The sequence below is a fragment of the Strongylocentrotus purpuratus genome, unplaced genomic scaffold, assembly GCF_000002235.5.
Source record: "Strongylocentrotus purpuratus isolate Spur 01 unplaced genomic scaffold, Spur_5.0 spur5_scaffold_17, whole genome shotgun sequence".
In the NCBI taxonomy this organism is placed as follows: domain Eukaryota; kingdom Metazoa; phylum Echinodermata; class Echinoidea; order Camarodonta; family Strongylocentrotidae; genus Strongylocentrotus; species Strongylocentrotus purpuratus.
In genome coordinates, this window is record NW_022145602.1 from 17444066 (window position 1) to 17463069 (window position 19004).

At 35.4% G+C, this 19004-nt stretch overlaps 2 protein-coding genes across 2 annotated transcripts in view; one reads left to right on the forward strand and one right to left on the reverse strand.

Annotated features, from left to right (window-relative positions):
* Window positions 1-464: 464 nt before the first annotated feature.
* Window positions 465-5896, forward strand: LOC115924927 (adhesion G-protein coupled receptor G2-like). Its single transcript, XM_030987829.1, has 4 exons — window positions 465-559; window positions 1550-1812; window positions 3307-3373; window positions 5115-5896. Exons 2-4 carry the CDS (start codon window positions 1716-1718, stop codon window positions 5707-5709), a joined length of 759 nt encoding a protein of 252 aa, XP_030843689.1. The 5' UTR covers window positions 465-559; window positions 1550-1715; the 3' UTR covers window positions 5710-5896.
* Window positions 5897-12412: 6516 nt separating this feature from the next.
* The window catches only part of LOC105439819 (deleted in malignant brain tumors 1 protein-like), a 93848-nt gene continuing 87256 nt past the window's right edge, over window positions 12413-19004 (reverse strand). Inside the window, 5 exon segments of the mRNA XM_030988269.1 lie at window positions 12413-16189; window positions 16558-16624; window positions 17355-17617; window positions 18124-18233; window positions 18675-18839. Of these exon segments, the coding sequence (XP_030844129.1) occupies window positions 15586-16189; window positions 16558-16624; window positions 17355-17617; window positions 18124-18233; window positions 18675-18839 (1209 nt within the window). The 3' untranslated portion in view covers window positions 12413-15585.

The following is a 19004-nucleotide window of genomic DNA, read 5'->3' on the forward strand; positions in this document are numbered from 1 at the left end:
TCTGTACTATACACTACTAGATTTACTTTTTTCTTTCAACTTGTTATGGGTTTATTTTCTTGACTTATAACAAAACTAATAGCCAATAAACTACTTTTTACAATCACAATGTTTAGTAAGACCTTCGGGAGCCATGAGAGACAAAAATGATATTTTGGGTATTTTGTTCGAATCTGATAGTCACAAACATACCATTACATGTAAATATATTCGATCGAATTTTAAGGAGTTAAACTTTCCTCCCAATCTTTTCCTGTTTAAACTTCTTTTGTGTTGATGAACTTCTTAGGTAGGGATTCTGCTATCGTAAACAAATACGAACAGCAAACATTTGAATAAGTTTAATTTGGTCCATCGTATATATACCGGAATGCATCTAAAATTCTTCTGGAAAGGGGAATCCTATTGTAGATATAGTAATTCAAATCGTTATTCTTTATCATTTTCAGGATATCGAGGGAAGTCTTAAATCTCAAGTTATTGATCTGATCAGTCGCATCGGTTGCATTGCTTCAATTGTGTGTCTGTCTTTGACCATTAGCATTCTTCTGGGTTTTAGGTAAGCAATGTTTGAACCCAGCTGATTAAAGTTAATATGACTTTTTGTCAGTTTAAGCGTTTCATCCCAAAGGCTCATGTCATGCATGACATTTGCAACATCACTTAGCACGACGTCCTCCATATTTTGGTTTGATTATTTATTTTACTTGATTTATAAGAAAGCATGTGTTATGCTTGTAAGTAAGCACCAAGGAGACCGACGGCTTTAAGACCTTTCCGAGGGACTAACTAACCGTATACATGCCTTAATAGAGGGCATTAGCGAAACCACTTGGTTTAGAAGCCGTGTCCTCCCAGTTTCGAAACCAAGGCTCTATCACCGAGCCGTCTCCACTCTTTTACCTCTTTGTTTTTACAGCTGTTACTGTCATTCTCTAACCTTCCGTTTTCCATACGTTCACACTACAATCCCCCACAATTTTTTTTAGAATTAAAAGAAAATTCTAATCGTCTACTCTGGCGTTTTAGGACCGCCACTAGCATGGAAATGTTCCATATAGAGTTTGAAAATCCAATAAAAATAGTGAAAATCCTATAAAAATCATTACTTTTTGGCCGCATAGTACCTTCAAAATAAATCCTGGTACTGTAAAGTATAGTTTAATAATATGATCTTATTAACATGTTATAATGGAGACTACTTCATGAAATCATATTGCAAAGTCTACTTTAATTTGTTTCCAAAATATACATAGAGCCTAGCCGTGTACATAGTTTCCCATACTACAGTTCAATAATATGGAAGAATATACGAGCAGTTGGCTTACAAAGTATCCCACACTGATTTAATGTGGGTAAAATCACATGTACGCTGTAAATACCACCGATATATTTGATAAAATATCGTTCATTTTCTGCCTATAGCCCCAATAAATATGGTAGATTTTACTCTAGATGAATATTGATAATTCATTTTCTTTGGCGAGAAAGGGGTTTTGTAGACAAACGCGTTGACTTTAATAATGTGTTCGTGGATTTCTTCCCACAGAAAACTGCGTGGAAAACGACCACAACAGATCATCGTTAATCTCTGTTTCGCTTTGCTATGTTTATACGTCATTTTCGTCATCGGTATTGACCGACCGACCTGGAGGATCAGCTGTACTGTGGTTGCTATCCTATTGCATTACTTCTGCCTTGCATCGCTTGCTTGGATGGGTGTAGAAGCCTTCAGCATGTACATGTCATTCGTCAGGGTTATGGACACCTACATACCCAAGTTACTCCTTAAATGTTGTCTCGTCGGATGGGGTGGGTCGAAGGCTCTATTTCATTTTTTTTTAATCGTTTGAATTTCCAAAAGAAAGGTTATAAACTGCTTTCCAAGGCATAATAGAAAGGCACTCCAAAAAATGAATTATCATTTGATTTTTGTAAATATGTGGGGGATAATGCTTGATTTTATTCCAAACTCGATTTCTTTCGGTATTAAAATTCACCGACAGTTTGTTTTCATTTGATATTCTGATGACTTAAACACAAAGCTCCAGCTCCCGCAAATGTGTAAGTTTACTCTCACCGATTTGAAATGTTATTTTTATAAACCGTATTTATGTGATTCGAAAGGTTTTATTGTTGTAAGGTGTCGATTCTTCACATATGAGACAATAAACAATATACTTGATATTCCCGTATCCAAATACACAAGTATGTACTGCATTGAGAGACCCTGGTTGCAATCTATGCAAGATGACGTGTGGATATGACTATGTTTTTTAAACTTGAGTACTATTCACGTCTCAAAGACTATTTCCTTTAAGGTTCCTATTCCATAAGGGTCGCATTATGTCGTACGATCTTGTGCCAAGATTCTAGATGCTTTGTTAACATTCGAGGAAAATAATGGCGGAAGTGGCAAAACATCTTAAAGGGTAAACTAACCCACCCCTTTTTTTTAAGAATATTTTGTATTTGTCAGTAATTTCAAAAGTTTTCAAGGAGTCGCAGCAAATTTATTTACATTATGTATTTAGAACTTTTCAGCACTTTTGATCATCTGCAAAACTTTTTTGGCTCAGACGATGGTGTCAGACGGGTTTAAATTAAAGTGCAGACAACTTGGGGGATCCCTTAAATTTGGGGGAGGGTGGCTTTGTCAATGAAAAGACATCTCTCGTCCACCTATAGGCCATTTCCGTAATGTAATCAAATTTAATCCATAAATCTTGTTAAAGTGCTCATTACAATGTTTTCTTTCACCTGTTACAAACGAATTTATTTCAAAGGTTTTTCCTACCAGCAACAATTAATGTATGCAATTCGCACGCTGACTATTGAAATGTAAGTAATTGTAACAGGTGAATTAAATAATTAACATGGCACAAAGATTTATGCATTAAATATGATTAAATTGCGAAGATGATCTATTGAATTAATGAGCCCGCATGCTTGTAATATTGATCATATTGTTTTGTATGTTGTAGATCTTGAAAACACACATTGAAGTATGTGCTACCTATGGCATATGAATTAAGGCAAATGTGAACTTTGTGTTATAGTTCACATTAGGGCACACACATTATAATGTCTTATATTTCCTATTTGCCTTTAACAAAAATTTTCGGGGAAGATCTCAGCCTGAACCTACCAGGTGGACGCTTTTCATCGTATCCAGGACCGCTATCCAAGATGTTATGTATTATCAATCTTTGTTTCTCACTCATTTTTTTTTGCTTCAGTCATTTCTCCTATCACTATATTATACTTATTGACATTTCTGAATGGTATTTATACTCCAAAATACAGGCATTCCGTTCATGGTCGTCATAGCAACAGTTGCCAGCAAATGGACAGCGTACCAAAACTCTGAATAGTAAGAAAAAAGATTCAACAATTTTGCTCTTAACCCGACAAAGACCTCCGTTGCTTTGTGCTTAATCCAAAACGCTCAATTTGTTCTCGGCTTTTCATGAAAGCACTGTGCGTCTCTTCATATCAGTTTTACACAGATATAACCAGGTGTTAGAAAGTAATGTGGCGTGTTAATCTTAAGTCACACTAGAGGTACGATTTCGGACAACCACTGTTCGATAATTGGTTGTCAGAGGTCGTAGAGAGGTGTTTGGCTATCTTAAAAAGGTTGTCGGTGGTCGGCATTGGTCTCCAGGCAGAGCTTTGGTCGGATGGAGGTTTACGTGGCTGCATCGAAAACCTTTTGCCGATCAAACTGGTCGTGGAAAATGTCAGGTTCATCTTGGCCACAAGGGTAGGCGACAGGTCTCACACTGATTGCTGACTGATCGCCCCTTGATCGCCGCCTGATCACAGCCTGAACAAGGCCTGATTCTGAGTGCTTACCTATTTTTACCGGGCGATATTTCGTTGAGAACATTTGTCGGTAGCTGATCGGCGAATGATTAACGACTAGTGGCTGAATAATCTCCAAAGCTTCGAGAACAATGACAACCAGCAACAAATTTTAATTTTTGAAACTTTGACAATTCTTTTGCCGCTTCTACTGCTGCGTCAAAAATACAGTTTGTTTCATATATTTCTATTGAGCGGGAAAAATATAATAGGAAAGTATGAATACCAATACTGTTTCTTGATTTACATAGATCATGCTATTCTGCGATTTATTTATAATAAACCAGATGTCAGTCACAAACTTTCATGAAGTCTTATCTAGTCATGACTTGCCACTGTCTCTTGAATACAAGATTTGATTTAATCGATTTAAAAAAAAGGGGTCACGGTAATCTTCTTAGTCGAAATACTGCGCATAATCAATACTATGAATCATCACCGTCACCATGTTGATCTTGATTACTAACGAGTTTATATTATGGATGCAGTATAATCACATATCACTCTATATGTCCTGCCAAGGCAGCCACTTAAAAAGAGATAACAACATAATAAGATGACTTGTGTTGTTATTTTTTGGGTGAAAAACTCCCCTCCCCTTTAATAGTGTACTCTCCATTTCCTTTCTTTTTCCACAACGTATTACCTTCATTCTCTTAGGTGCACGCAGCTCATTTTCTCAATCGTTTTTTTTTACTTTAACTTTTAATAGTTTTTCCCTATCCCGCTCTCTATTTTGTCACAGTGGTTTTCACTTCTACGATGAAAGCATAATAATCTGTTTCAATGCAACCTACTTATAAAAGTAAATTGGTTGCATATGTACTAGGGATATGTTTATAAATGTGTATATATATATATATATGTATATATATATATATATACACATTCATAAACATATATATATTTAAATATTTTCGCTCCAAAACACCTTTGATCCGTCTTTCGTCATAATTTGCATTCAAAGTTACATTAACAAGCCAACAAGCGCAGTCTTAATGAGAAAGTCAATATTACAGAGATGCTTAACATGCGTAGATGATCATAAGTTCATTGATCCAAACAAGAGATGAATGGGTTGCCTTAATATTGAGTTCATGTTATAATGATTATGTTAAATTCTCAGAGTAGCAAATTCATTTCAAATGTCATATTTTTCGTTTTTATGTCCCCTGTAATGGAAAAGGTCAATAAATATTTCTTGATCAGTGGCAAATAATATATATTTGTTTCCCCTTTTCTTTCAGCTGCTTCCTTTTACCCGGACCTTCTTTATATTTTGGACTGATTCTGCCAATCGGTCTGATCCTCACCTGTAATTGCATCACCTTTACAATTGTTATCTATAAGCTAACCTGTGGTAGGAAGACTTTCTCCGCCACCAGTACAAGGCTGTCCAAGAAAGAAAGGGGAGCCAAAACCCGGATCGAAACCATTCGCCGGGCACAAAATGCTGTGGCAATCGGCACGCTGCTCGGTCTCACTTGGGTCTTTGGTTTCCTGGCTGTAGGTGATGGTCGCATGGTATTCGGTGCCCTCTTCGCATTCTTGAATTCTCTCCAGGGAGTCTTTGTCTTCCTCCTCTTTGGCATCAGGCAACCTGAAGTGAAAGAAAAACTAAGGGCGACTCGGATGCGACTGTTGCAGAGTGTAAGGTCTGCGCGTAGAGGTTCAGACTTTTGGACCTCATCGAGTGAAGCGCGCATGGATTCACGACCCTCTGACGTCACGATTATCCAAATGGAAAAAAACACTAGCTTTACTGAACCACTGCCTTCAATGTGCCCCGGAAGACAAGCGGTTATAATCGTTACTTCCGGGTCGAAACATGATGTTTTGTAGAATGTAGCAGTTTAGTCTTGTTAAAAAAAATTGTACAATAAAGTCTTCTACTAACTACTACTAGTACTATTACTACTACTACTTCTACTACTACTACTACTACTAATGTAAAAGTATGCGTAAGACGTAACGGACGATTGAGTTGAGAAAATTAAAAAAACAAGTATGTAAAGGAAAATATATTGTTCGAAAATAACAAAACCTTTTGCAAGATTTCCCCTGGGCCTGTTCCAAATATTTATGTGAATTGTGAATCACAAAATGATACAATCCGAACGCATGATACTAATACATCATTTATACAATAAAAAATGAAAATGGTTATCATATAAAAGCAAAAAAAAGACGATAACGATATATTTATCACTTCTACATGTAGTTAGGGTCACATTGTATTTCTTAAAACATTGTAACGATGTCCCTCATGCCCAAAAGCGTCATTTTAAAGGGTCCCTAAGTTGTTAAATGATTTGATTTTGTTTTCATTGGAGCGTACTTTGAGAACTTTAGTAACATAAAATCATGTGATACATGCTCTTACCATCGATAGTTTTTACATATTTAAAACTTTCCAATATTGATGGTTTTTGATAATTATTTTGATAATAGGTTACTGTAGTTGAAAGGTTTTACTTGAGCGCATTGTCTTCTTTTACTGTTTTTTAGCTTTAGCCGATTGTCAGCTTTTGAAATGTGTCATCTTATTCTAAGAATACTTTATGGCTTTCTTCTGCATCGCAAATGCTTTATCAAACCGTGGTTCTATAGGTTTAACTGTCAAGTGGATTGAATAATCAATTTGCAAAATATAAAGAACAACTTTTAAAAATGCATTTAATGGAAGAGGGAGGGGGGGGGGGGGTAATCATATTCTCACAATTTGTTTTTCATAGAATTACAATTTTTATTACACATTAATTGTCTTAAAGGTTACCAAAGAACTTTTCTATTGATTTTCTGATGAAATAAACCTTTATCACCTAGAACTTATTTTGATAGAACACCTTGAAAATCAGCAAAATTAATGAAAACAAAACTTCCACAGCTGCAATGATGTGTGCACTAGGGTCTTAATAATTATTTATTCATTGTCTTGTGGACGGTATTTGTCCAATACATTTAGATATACAACGTTATTCACTCCTATCCCACAATACACAGAAATAATTTCTATCTCCACCTAATCAGGACAGTTTTTGCCCTTCAAAAAAAAAAATTATAGCGGTCCCTCTTTTTGGAATGGTTTGGATTCGGATCATCGTTAAATTGCTTTGAAACTGAAATTATCATGTCTAGTAAATTTTGTGTGCCCTCCCTAGTCCTTCTTAGCCCTTTTTCTCCAATTGTAATCTTCATTTATGCAGGTTCTAGTTACTAATGTATAAAAACAAATTACTTTTTTTCTAAATATGTATGAACGAATTGCATATTGCTAAATTATTATCTCAGGGCACTTTCTAATCTAATTCGCTCTCTCTTTTCATGAGCAGCTTGGTGTACACGATCCAATGCTGGCCTCTTGAAATAATCATTTCACTCGGAAAACTGTGTAACAATTACCTTTGTGGTTTTGTCGAAGTAATCTTATGCAGTTTGATCTTTCATGTTATTATATTCTTGACCTCATCACTATATAGACTCACTTGATGTTTCGTGAACCGCGATGCATTGCTAACTAAATTGCTTGGGTTACTACGCATTATGACCAGGTAATTCTAGGCATTTATTAGTGCTAATGCATTTGTGTACGAATTTCCTTATTCCATTAAATTACGGGTTTTTTTTCTACTGCTACAATATTGAATGTGTGGTATTTATTATCACCTAAATTGTAAGCTTTCCTAGATTAAATAAATGTGAATTTGGGTCAAATTCAAAGCTTCTACCATTCTTTTCATTCACTGTCTTGACCTGTTTTAATGTATACACAACCTTGCCGGTTATTCCTTGCATTAGGAGTTTATTTTGTATCTTTTAATTCTGTTTTGCCTTATTTTAATTATGTTACTGAGATTATGACTAGCTCATCATATAAAGAATGAAGAAAAAAGTCTCATCCTAAAGAGAAAGCTTCAGGGGGCAATTATCTCGACTCCGGTCGATGATTATTCTCAAATTCCACGAACGCGGATATATGGGGCTACTACGGTACTGCAATCTACTATGATCGTGACGTCATAAAATCAATGATTGGCAAAATCTTTAAAAGAAAAAATTTGGGGACTTACGAAAAAAGAGGAAAAACTAAAAAAAATAAAAAAAATCCATGTTTCTTTAACCAACGACTCTGTGAATCACGAAGAACATCAAAATACTTAATATACATCTTTCTAAATATTTAAACTACAGAACGTCTCAATATAAACATAATGTTAATTTAATAAAAGCAGGGACAAAATTAGCAGTCAAAGTTATATTTTTTTGTTTTAAATAGCGCCTTGGGCCATTCCATGGTAGCTGCGACCATGGAAATCTCAGAATATGCAGTTCCAAACGGATATAGCAAATCGGTAGATTGTAGTCACGAAACATGTTTTTAAGACTAAAGTAATATCACTTTTGAGAGGGTGCTTTACAATATAACGATTTTTTTATTTAACATTTCATCACTTTAGACTCGATTTCAAGCGCGACAACGATCATTAAATATGGTAAAATCGTAAATGCTTCCAATATGTTCATTTGAACCAAATTCATGAACCCATACCAAAACTTTGTATTACCTTTAACATATTTTATTTTGTGGTATTAACATAACCATCTGATACAGCAGGAAGGGGTAAATACACGATGTTGTTTCTTCTGGGATTTTTTTAAAAGGATGAATACAAAATGAAAGATTTGTTTTGAACGGGATTTATTACAAGTAAAAGAAAACAAATAGAAATAATTCAATTTTACAGTGTTGAATAGCGTATTGCCTGTGGAAAGTAATATATGTAAATGGAGAATGAGTGAAGATGCAAAATACCATAATTGTCAAGAAGATAAAGATATTATAAATGCTTTGGTTACGTGTAAATTAAATAAAACAAATTGGGGCATATGTTACCTGGCTGATTAAAACAGTTTTTCACAAGCATATTGTCATTAACATTGATTTTTCATTAAAAAAATAGCGAACATAACGAAATAGAAGATTTTATTACCATAGCTTTGTGGACAGTTGTTACGAAATTATAAGATTGTTGATAATAGAAAATCCAATTTGAATTTGTATTTGCTTGTGAACTACTAAAAAGACTGGAAGTTAACAAGAAATGTACTGGTAAAAATTTGTTTAGACTTTATTTGATTTTGTTTGATATTTTTATTTGAATGTGAAATGAAAGTCTTCAGTTTATAAATAAATGCTATTGAAAGAAGAATAACAAAAACCATGAGCTTTCGTGTCTTGAGAAATCATAAAGCATTAGATAAAAGTATAATCCGATGTCATGTACTGATTGTCAGATAAAGGCGCTACATTAAAATTTGTCCACCCTATTCGTCTCTGGGACAGGACGTTAAATAGAGGCCCCGAGTAGAAGAAGGTCGCCACCTTTGCTCAGCAACAACTCAGAGCGGCGACCGACCGATTTGTAGCATGCTCGGTCGCCGCTAGAATTTAGGCATCGCCTAACGATTTTTTTGAGAAGTCGAGCATGCTGTAGAACCACAGCGATGCCTGGGCGGTACCTTGTCTATTTCCCGTCGGTCGCCGGTCGATTTTAGGTCAAAACTGGGCGAAATCGGGGAGATTTTTCGGGCGGCGTCCCGGCAGTGACCGACTGATGACCCATCGATTCCCGAGTGGTATCCCACCGGCCACCGGCTAATTTTTTTAAAGAAATTGCCCGGCGGCCGGCCGGTGATCTGCGGGGCACCAAAATACGCTCGGTGCCCAAGCACATGGAAAAGTTTCAGGTCGAAATTCCACTAAAGCGGATCTGTGCTTGTCTTTCTTTGCTCTGCGCGCACAGGTACGTCTCATGACCCTACGCGCCAACTACACACACAGCCACACAAAGGCGACTGTGCGGACCAGTCCATTAGCAAATATAGGTAGACCAAAGAAGCTCAATGTACAGAGGGATAACACATAGTTGTAATGTGTGCACTGAAGATGCATTGAGTAGAGTTGGGAATTTTCTCCATAAAACAGCGTTCAATAAATTGGCCTAAAATTCTTTTTTTTTTAGGTTGTTATAGCTTTAGACAAGAAAAAAAAAGTTCCAGAATAAATATCTTTATTTTAAAGGTCATTTTTTGTAAAGATGTATTTATTAGCAATAACATAATAACATACAATAACAAAATCAAATCTTACAGCAACTAATGATTTGAAAAAAAATTGAACTTCACCTACTTTTCCAAATTTCTAATTACTTACACTTTTAAAATAATATTTCACTATAAACTATTCAAACCATAAAGATTTGTCGTTGTATTTTTTTTTACCTAAATACCTAAATATACACTTTATAAAGTTTCAATATACTGCGTACTGTGCTATGTTGCGAATAAGCGTTAACATTTCAATTTCAATTTCCATTTATTTATTCAACCATAAAAATACCTTTACAATAATAATTCATGAAAATATAAAAACATAGGATTAGGAGCCCCTGAAGAAGTTTGAAAACAAACTTGTGATTGGGACACCAAACATGACACGTATATCGAGAAAATTAACAAAACAACATTAACGGGAAAACAAATATGTACACGAATTTTGTTTGTATAAAGACCTATATGAGGATAAGACATTTACAGCAAATTAACAGCAAAGGACGCACACAGGACACGACGTCAAGCGACACTGCGTCACTATATGCGCCCCCCCCCCCCCGCTGGCGCTTTGCAGTATTACAAAACATTAAAACGAATATATATATATATATATATATATAAATATAAGAAAAAGAACAAGTAACATCGTTCATTTTATAGCCTATTACTAGAAGTTCTTCACTTATATAAACATTTATCTTGAAAAGGTGATATAATTTTTTTAAAGGATTTTCCAAAATGTTCTAACGAGTTTATAGTGTATAACAAATGAGAAGTTGTTTCAACCTCCTCACACTGTCTACACTTGCTGTCATTAAGAACACGCCATATTAGCGAATTTCTTTTGAAGGTAAAATATTGTACAGAAATTTAAAATTGAATTGCTTATAATCATGTTATCTCCAATTTTACACATTTTGAACTATAAAAACTTGTTCCAATTGAAATAGTCTGGTAATGCAAAACATTCGACCAGATATAAATAGTTGACGGTTCTTGAGTAACCCTTGCACTTAATTTTGAATAAATCTTTTTTGTAGTTATAGAACCAAGAGTCATATCTTTTCCTGTTTTGATTTATTTGATTTTTGATTTATTTATTTCTGTTTGACTTTCTTTTTCTTTTGCATTTTTACAAATATATAACGAACAAAACATTGCAAATTTTACACATGACAAAAGAATATATATAGAATAAAGTAAGGCTGACTGTTACTAATTGAGAACATCAAATGGGAGGGTTGACAAAGTAAGCAAAGCATGAATACCCTCAATAGATACATAATAGTACAAATATGGATGGAAAATATTGGTAAAAGGGGAAAGAGAGAGAGAGAGAGAGAGACAGAAAAAGAGGGGAAAAGAAAGAGGTGGTGTACATTAAGATTCACAGATGTATGTGGTAGTTGGATTTTGATGTGATATAGGCCTATGTAGATAAAACAAAAACGAAAAGAAGATGCACATTTGAATATAGGGTGGCCAACTTGGGATACATTATAGAATGAAAAGACTCGCGAGGTTTCTGGTCGATATGAAAAAGAATGTGAGATCAGCGAGCTGAATTATAAAGACTGTAAACCTAGGCCTGCGAGTCGGAGCCTTGGAATGTTTGTATAGAAGACAGTGTTAAGTTAGTATCCCAAGTAGGCCACTTTTTATTCATACGTTAATTCATACCAGGTCATGAAAGGTTAAATTCAACTTTTCAATGAATGGAAGCAAACAAATAAGAGTACCGAAAATTATCGACTTTTGTAACGACGGGTATACGAGGGGAACTTATGAAGATTTAATGGTAAGCAAATTTTGATTGTGGATTTAAAGATAATGCGCAATAAGAAACATTTTCACCGCTCTAAATAGCATTGTATAATAATCGACTTTTATTTCAGGGGGTAGTGCATTCCAGATATCAGGGCCAGAATGTCTAATTGAGTTTTGAGCTGAGGCTGTTTTGGCGTTAAATAGGTGATAGTCATTGGAATGCCTTGTTGGGTAGGAGTGAAAATTAGCATTATGTTGGAATAATATGACTAGTTATGGGGGAGAATGCCGTTATCATGGCAAATAAAGGGTCAGTGCGGTCGCGATAACCTGCATCGGTACAAACTCGAATTGCTTTGTTTCTGTAACATTAATATACGATTAGTATTGTACTAATATGAGTAGCCCATATGATATTGCTGTAAGAAATATATGGTAAAACCAGTGTATTATATAGCATACTTTTAGCACATGTGTTGGCCAAAAATATTTTAGCTTAAATAGTATACCAATATTGCGAGAAATAGGGGTAGAGATACAGTTCACATGATCATTCCAGTTACATCTTTCATTTATACAGTATATACACCTAAGAATGTTGTTGATAACCTTTTTCTATTAGAACATTATCAACAAGCAGCTCAAAATTATGAATTCAATTCAATTTAATTCAATTCAGAACTTTATTTCAGACTCAGCTGCACAAGGCAGAGGTCCATAAAACATATGTTACATATAGATAGGGAAAAGAGCTGAGTATAAACATGATGAGTATAATAACAACAAACCGTACAAATACTAAAGAATATAACAACTAACTATACTACGTATATACAATGTAACTGTAACATGTAACCTTTATCTGTAAAATTGATAACAGAAGGCCTATAGCAATCTAACTCTAAGCTGTACCTGTAACTGCAAGATTAAAATAAATATATGTATAACAAAATTAAGTTGTAACTTAATTGTAACACTCTCTGCTCAACAACTAAAACAATATACTAATAATAGATAACTAGATATTATAACAAGCAACAAGGACTAAGGACTATACTGCAACCATGAGAGGCTGGATAATCCTTGGTAACATTATGCAAAATATGATCAATTCCGAGGTGTCAGCAGTCTATTAAGCCAAAATTTCCAGAGGCCCGATGTGAACCTAAGGCAACTATACGTGGGGTTCACTAATACCTTTACAATACCATTCTCAGAGACATCCACTCTCTGGATGAACTTATACATGAGATTTCGTAAAACAGCCGAACGGACCAGAACATTCAACTCAGCAAACATTCGACTAGCACTAAAGTATCTACGTACCCTAAGAAGCATTCTCATGGCATCATTATAGGCCACAGCAAGCCTGTGCAAACAGCTCTTCTTAAAATTACTCCACAGATGCGCAGTATACAAAGGTGTACAGTATGCCCTAAATAATGCCACCGTCACATCTGGAGAACATATATGAAATTTCGTAACGAGCATATTACCTTGAGCATATAATTTACGACACTGTCGACTAATATCTTTATCATCACAGAGATCCTCAGTATAAAAAGAAATGACCAAGATACATGACTTCTGTTCTGTACACACATTGAGTTTAGCTCCACATAAATAAAAATCCGGGAATACCAATCTACAGTGTTCCTTACATCTAATCATCATAACATGACTATTTTTTGCATTATATTTGACATCATTATCATATCCATAATCAGAACAAATCTTGAGCAAACTCTGCAACCCAGCAGTTGACGGGTTAAAAATAACGAGGTCATCGGCATACATTAACTGATTGACTACTATACTGCCAACTACACAGCCTTTTTTACAAGCATTCAAATTGTCGGATAGACCATCCATTTACAGGTTAAAGAGAAAGGGAGAAAGAATACCTCCCTATCTAACTGCATTAATGACATGGAATGGTTCAGACACACTACTTCCCCATCTAGGCATCATTGTTTGATGGGTATACCAAAACACGAGTATCCTAATCAGGTACTTAGAAATACCTCTATCAGCCATTTTCGTAAACAGCTTTTCATGATTTACCCGATCAAAAGCTTTGGAAGCATCAAGAAAACAAAGAAACAAGGAAGAATTTCTGCTACGATAACTTGCAATAACTTTCTTCAGAGCAAATATACACATGTCAGTGCCATGTTTGGCTTTAAAACCGATCTGGTTGTCTTTAGTAAGAATTTACATCTCCAACCGATCAGGCAATATCTTTTCCAGCACTTTGGACAGGACACTAGCCAATGATATAGGTCTATAGTTGTCCTTACTAGTAATGCGACCAGCTTTGTTTTTAAGGACCGGCACCAAAACAACGGAAATCATAATATCTGGTAAGAAACCATGAATCAAAAATCCGGAAATGCACATTGCAAGCAAGGGCATGAGTTTCGGACTTGCAAACTTTAAATGTTTAGCTGTAATAGTATCAAGACCGCATGACTTATTGTCGTCTAATTTTCTAATATCTTCTTTTACCTCCTCAGGAGAGATAACCATATTTACATCAAAGTCAACATTAGTTACATCCTGCACCGTACTCTGTACACAATTAAACAAATCCTTATAATGGCTACACCACAATTCACATATTTTTTCATCACCAGAGATACCTTCAATATTAGTTGGAAGGGGCGCTTTACTATTATTAACACATTTCATTTTTTTCCAAAATAATAACTTTTACCCTGCAATTTACGAGCAACGGAGTCCGCCCGCATGACTTCTCATTATTCTTAATAAAACGGAGAGCATACTTGAATCGTGCATTGGCCCTCTTTTTTTAGCTCAAATAACCGTCCCTGTCTGTTTTTGCCAGCTTCAACCCAGAGTAGGTGAGCCTCACGAGCAGCAGAGTGGAGCTCTGACACATGCTCATTCCAGCCAGGCCTAGTATTATGAACCTTGTTTTTACAGTGATATAGAGATTCACTAGCATCACATAAGCATATCACAATATTATCATATGTATTACATACATAATTAGCATGGTCATTGTTCAAACAATTGGAATCTTTTTACTCATTAAAGTATAGATTATTCTCCAACTTTAGTGACCGGATGAGTAAAAAAAAGTGTGTAGAGTGGCTCTTTGCTCCCTAATTTGTCACAGACTCTTTATTCGTTGGATCGTACATACGTACCCGACCGTCACGTTTTTAGCGGCCGACGATCCCCAGAATAAGTGTAAGTAGATTTAATTTTTCTTAATTTTGAATCAGTTAGTAGTAAAGGGATCCCTTGAATTTTATGCAGACCTTTTTCTAAAACAAGTTAAGGCTACCGATCAGATATAAAATCTAGATCTAGAGCCGAAATTTTGAAGCTCTTCTTGTGCACGACCGAAGTGTAGGTAGTGCATGGCGAAGGACTTCCATTTTTAAGTGACAAACATACAAACTCACCGTACGAACGGCGATATAACCTGACTGACTGAGTAAATGAAGCATTACTCACTAGTTGAGTTGGATCGATTTACTCACAACATTAGGTTAAATAATTCACTTATTTAAAATACTCATTTGCCATGTCACTATAATGTCAAATTAACAAAACTCATTCCTGTGAGTTATAAATCTCAATTTAATGAGTTAATGTATTCAGTTAAGTGTGTCACTATAGTGTCAAAGTTTGTTTGCCTATCTGAGTAAGATTACCCAAATATTTATTTGTGTATAAGCTTTACAAATCTGTGTCATTTATTACTTATAATTGTGATTAAGTTATGATGAAACATCGACAATTCTCGGTTTCGTTTTTTCTGGGTCGCACTTTATAGAATCGTAGAGGTCTGTTTCTCTTCTGTCATTAAAGAAGAGTATCATCCGACTGTTTATTTAAAGGTGGACCTGTATCAAGAGTACTTTCGAAGTACGTGGAAGCCTGACCTTCAGCAACAGAATCAGTTTTAACCGTCGAGATGAACGTGACGTCAGAAGGTCGTTGGGTCATACGTGCTCCACTCGACGATGCCCAAAATTCAGAACTGCGTCTACGGGCAGACGATGCACCATGCAGAAAACGATTCTTAGTTATCGTCAATTTTTCTCTCAGCTCTGGTTGCCTCATGCCAAAGAGAAGAAACACAAAAACTCCCTGGAGGGAGTTAAAGATGGAGAATAAGGCGTTGAACAAGTAGCGACCTCCACCAAAAGACAGAAACCCGAAAGCCCATGTCAGACCCATCAGCGTGCCTATCGCGACGACGTTTTGGGCGCGGCGAATGGCTTCCATGCGCGCTTTGATGGTATTCTCTTTCTTTGACTCCAATGTGCTTGACTTGGAGGTTGAGATCCTACCACAACTCAGTTTGTAGAGTACCATAGCGAAAATGATGCCATTGAATGACAGGATGAGTCCGATGGGAAGGACCAGTCCGAAGTATAACGAATATCCAGGGAGAATAAAACAGCTGGAAATAAGAAGAAATTATAGATGATAGGTCACCAGTTCGACAATGATTCTCCGTCATAAAGTAGATGTCTTTTGCAAGAAAACTATCATGAATGTAGCAGAGGATTCTTTTGTAAAGTAACATAATATTACCTTCTCGCACACATACACACACGCGCACATCTTACACGGACACCCACACACATTGCGTAATTTCCACCTGGTTAAATCGTTGGAATTTGACTGGAACATTAATCAGATACACAATGAAAATGAAATATTCTTTATAACAAAATAGCTTCAGTAACTCTCGTGGGATTTTTTGTTTTAATTTTATAAACAAATATGCAAATATTTAAAATATACAAATTTTCAATAATTGCTTACTATTCATAATTTTGGTAAGCTGTCCACTTGCTGGCAACTGTTATTATGACGACAACCAATGGAATGCCTGTATACAAATGTAATAGACAACACAGTTGGAAAGAATAGCACATAAAAAGTGGGGATACGCACAAAATTAAGACATGTTAAATGTTAACAGGTCGGGAGAGAAACCAGAATAATAGCCTTTAGTTTCATTTTTGGCTCATGATTTTATGTTCAGATGCAACAAATAAAAATGAATAACGAAGCTGTAGCATTGTAATTAAGTGGCAAGAATTCCCTACCAAAACTGGTAAACCAGCTTTGTTATATAGATGATTAACCCGTTCCCCTTTTACGTTATCTACTAATGATCATCAGCAGATTAAACCCTTGTCTATTCAATGAAAAATTCTCTTTTTATATCGTGTTAGAAAATATAGGAATATCCTGGTGTTCCCCAACCTTTTCGTACATATGAGTTTATATAAGGTAAGCTAATGGCATATGTTGCTGCCTCGTGAGGAATGACAAGAATTTCACGGTGTCAACCATTTGTAACATCAATTCGTGTAAATATTCAAGTAAAAAGTTACTATTGAGAAAGTAAAGATGAAGGAACATGGATGGTTGTCAACAAAATAGTTTAATAGCACAACAGTTACGTTGATCATTGGAAATGAGAAACCGAGAGTTCACTTTTAGAGACCTTTCCTCTGAAATTTATAAATAATAATCGATATGCGATATGTTCACGAAATAATTTTATATTAAAGTTTATGACAATTGTTTTACTTTTAAATCCAGCAACTTACCCCAACCAATCACAGAGCATTTTAGTAGAAACTTCGGTATGTATGAATTCAGAACCCTAACAAACATCATGTACATGTTGAAGGATTCTACACCCATCCAAGCAATCGATGCAAGGCAGAAGTAATGCAATAGGATAGCAACCAAAGTACAGCTGATCCTCGAGGTTGGTCGGTCAATACCGATGACGAAAGTGACGTACAGAGCTAGCAGCGCGAAACTGAGATTGATAAGGATCTGCTGTGGCTGTTTCCTGCGCAGTTTCCTGTGAAGTAAAGATGATACCAATGATGATAAAGAATATTTCTGACAAGATGCAACCTCTTGAAAGTGTTAATATAGTTTATTTTTTAATAATACTTGCTTTTGCAGATTTCATGTGTACTTTGCTACTCTTTCACACTTTGTAGATATAAATTATTAATTCCTTGAGAAATTGTATTTTCCCCCAACTATTTATTAAGAAGATCTTTGTCTCAACGTTACAACATGTATCAACTGTGGCTTCTTTGGAATATCATGTTTCTAATTTTTACAGAAAAATCGAATACGACATCTTCTGGAAATTTTGTCAGTTATTTAGAAGCATCAAAATACAACGACTCTTTTCAGATTAATAGGGCGTCGAATGTTCTGTAACATGGTAGCAATTATTCTCTGTCTGTGATCTTTAGATATCTCTTTATATTATATTTCTGTTCCTCTGATAGCCCCCATGTTCAAAACATGCATTGTACTGTTTGATGAGGGTAGGGAGTTTTGAAATCTCACCTAAAACCTAGCAGAATGCAGAGGGTTATGACGAGACAAACAATCGAAGCTATACAACCGATGCGACTGATTACATCAAGAGCTTTAGATATGATGCTTCCTTTGATATCCTATGAAGAATAAACATAACAAAATACATATTGTATTAGTGTAATCTAGAAACGGACACAATTCTACCGGCCCAGAGTGTTTTTTCCCCAAATAAACGTCGAAAAGGTATGTATAAAGTGTAACTGGTAGACCATTAAAACGAGAGGATGAAACTATTCGATAATCTTTTCGCAATATATCGCTTTTCATCTTCTCCATTCGATGGTTCACCCGAACCGTTAAATTCATTGCCACATTTTCCACTGGCCATGTTAAAATGAATAACTCTAATGCATGGGTGTTTTTTAAAACTATATTTGTATATATATATATATATATATATATATACATGTAATAAATATGTTGAAATAGATTAGGATATATTCAAGAGAATGCTGCTGATTTATGAAACTTTTACCATGCTATTTGGAATTAGAATTATTGATTCAGCGTTGGCATACCAGTAGAACGGCGAAACTCGTGAGATGAGAGCACCGGCAAGACACCATACCTTCAAGAGCCGTTTTCTCGGTTCTACACCCTTCGTCCGACCATTCTCCCAAGTCGATGTCCCAATACACACAACGTTCAGACACCTCAGCATCATTTTCTTCTCTAATCAATGTCTGAGTTAAAGGTTGATATTTAACCAAAAAAAGGATTAATTTTTGCAAAGAATTTTCTAGGAATGATTATGCTTTTGTTGGTACTTATCTTAATATTTCATTTATTCAGTTTGCAATGAGAGTAACATATAAAATATTGGCATGGAGATTGAATATTTTGACCTC

What these genes read in the sequence shown, in the direction of transcription:
- LOC115924927 (XM_030987829.1), top strand. Translation starts at nt 1,716, where the DNA reads ATGGGTGTAGAAGCCTTCAGCATGTACATGTCATTCGTCAGGGTTATG. An exon ending in ATGTTGTCTCGTCGGATGGG is followed by an intron (nt 1,813 to 3,306) that starts GTGGGTCGAAGG and finishes TCCAAAATACAG; the next exon opens with GCATTCCGTTCATGGTCGTC. An exon ending in GCGTACCAAAACTCTGAATA is followed by an intron (nt 3,374 to 5,114) that starts GTAAGAAAAAAG and finishes CTTTTCTTTCAG; the next exon opens with CTGCTTCCTTTTACCCGGAC.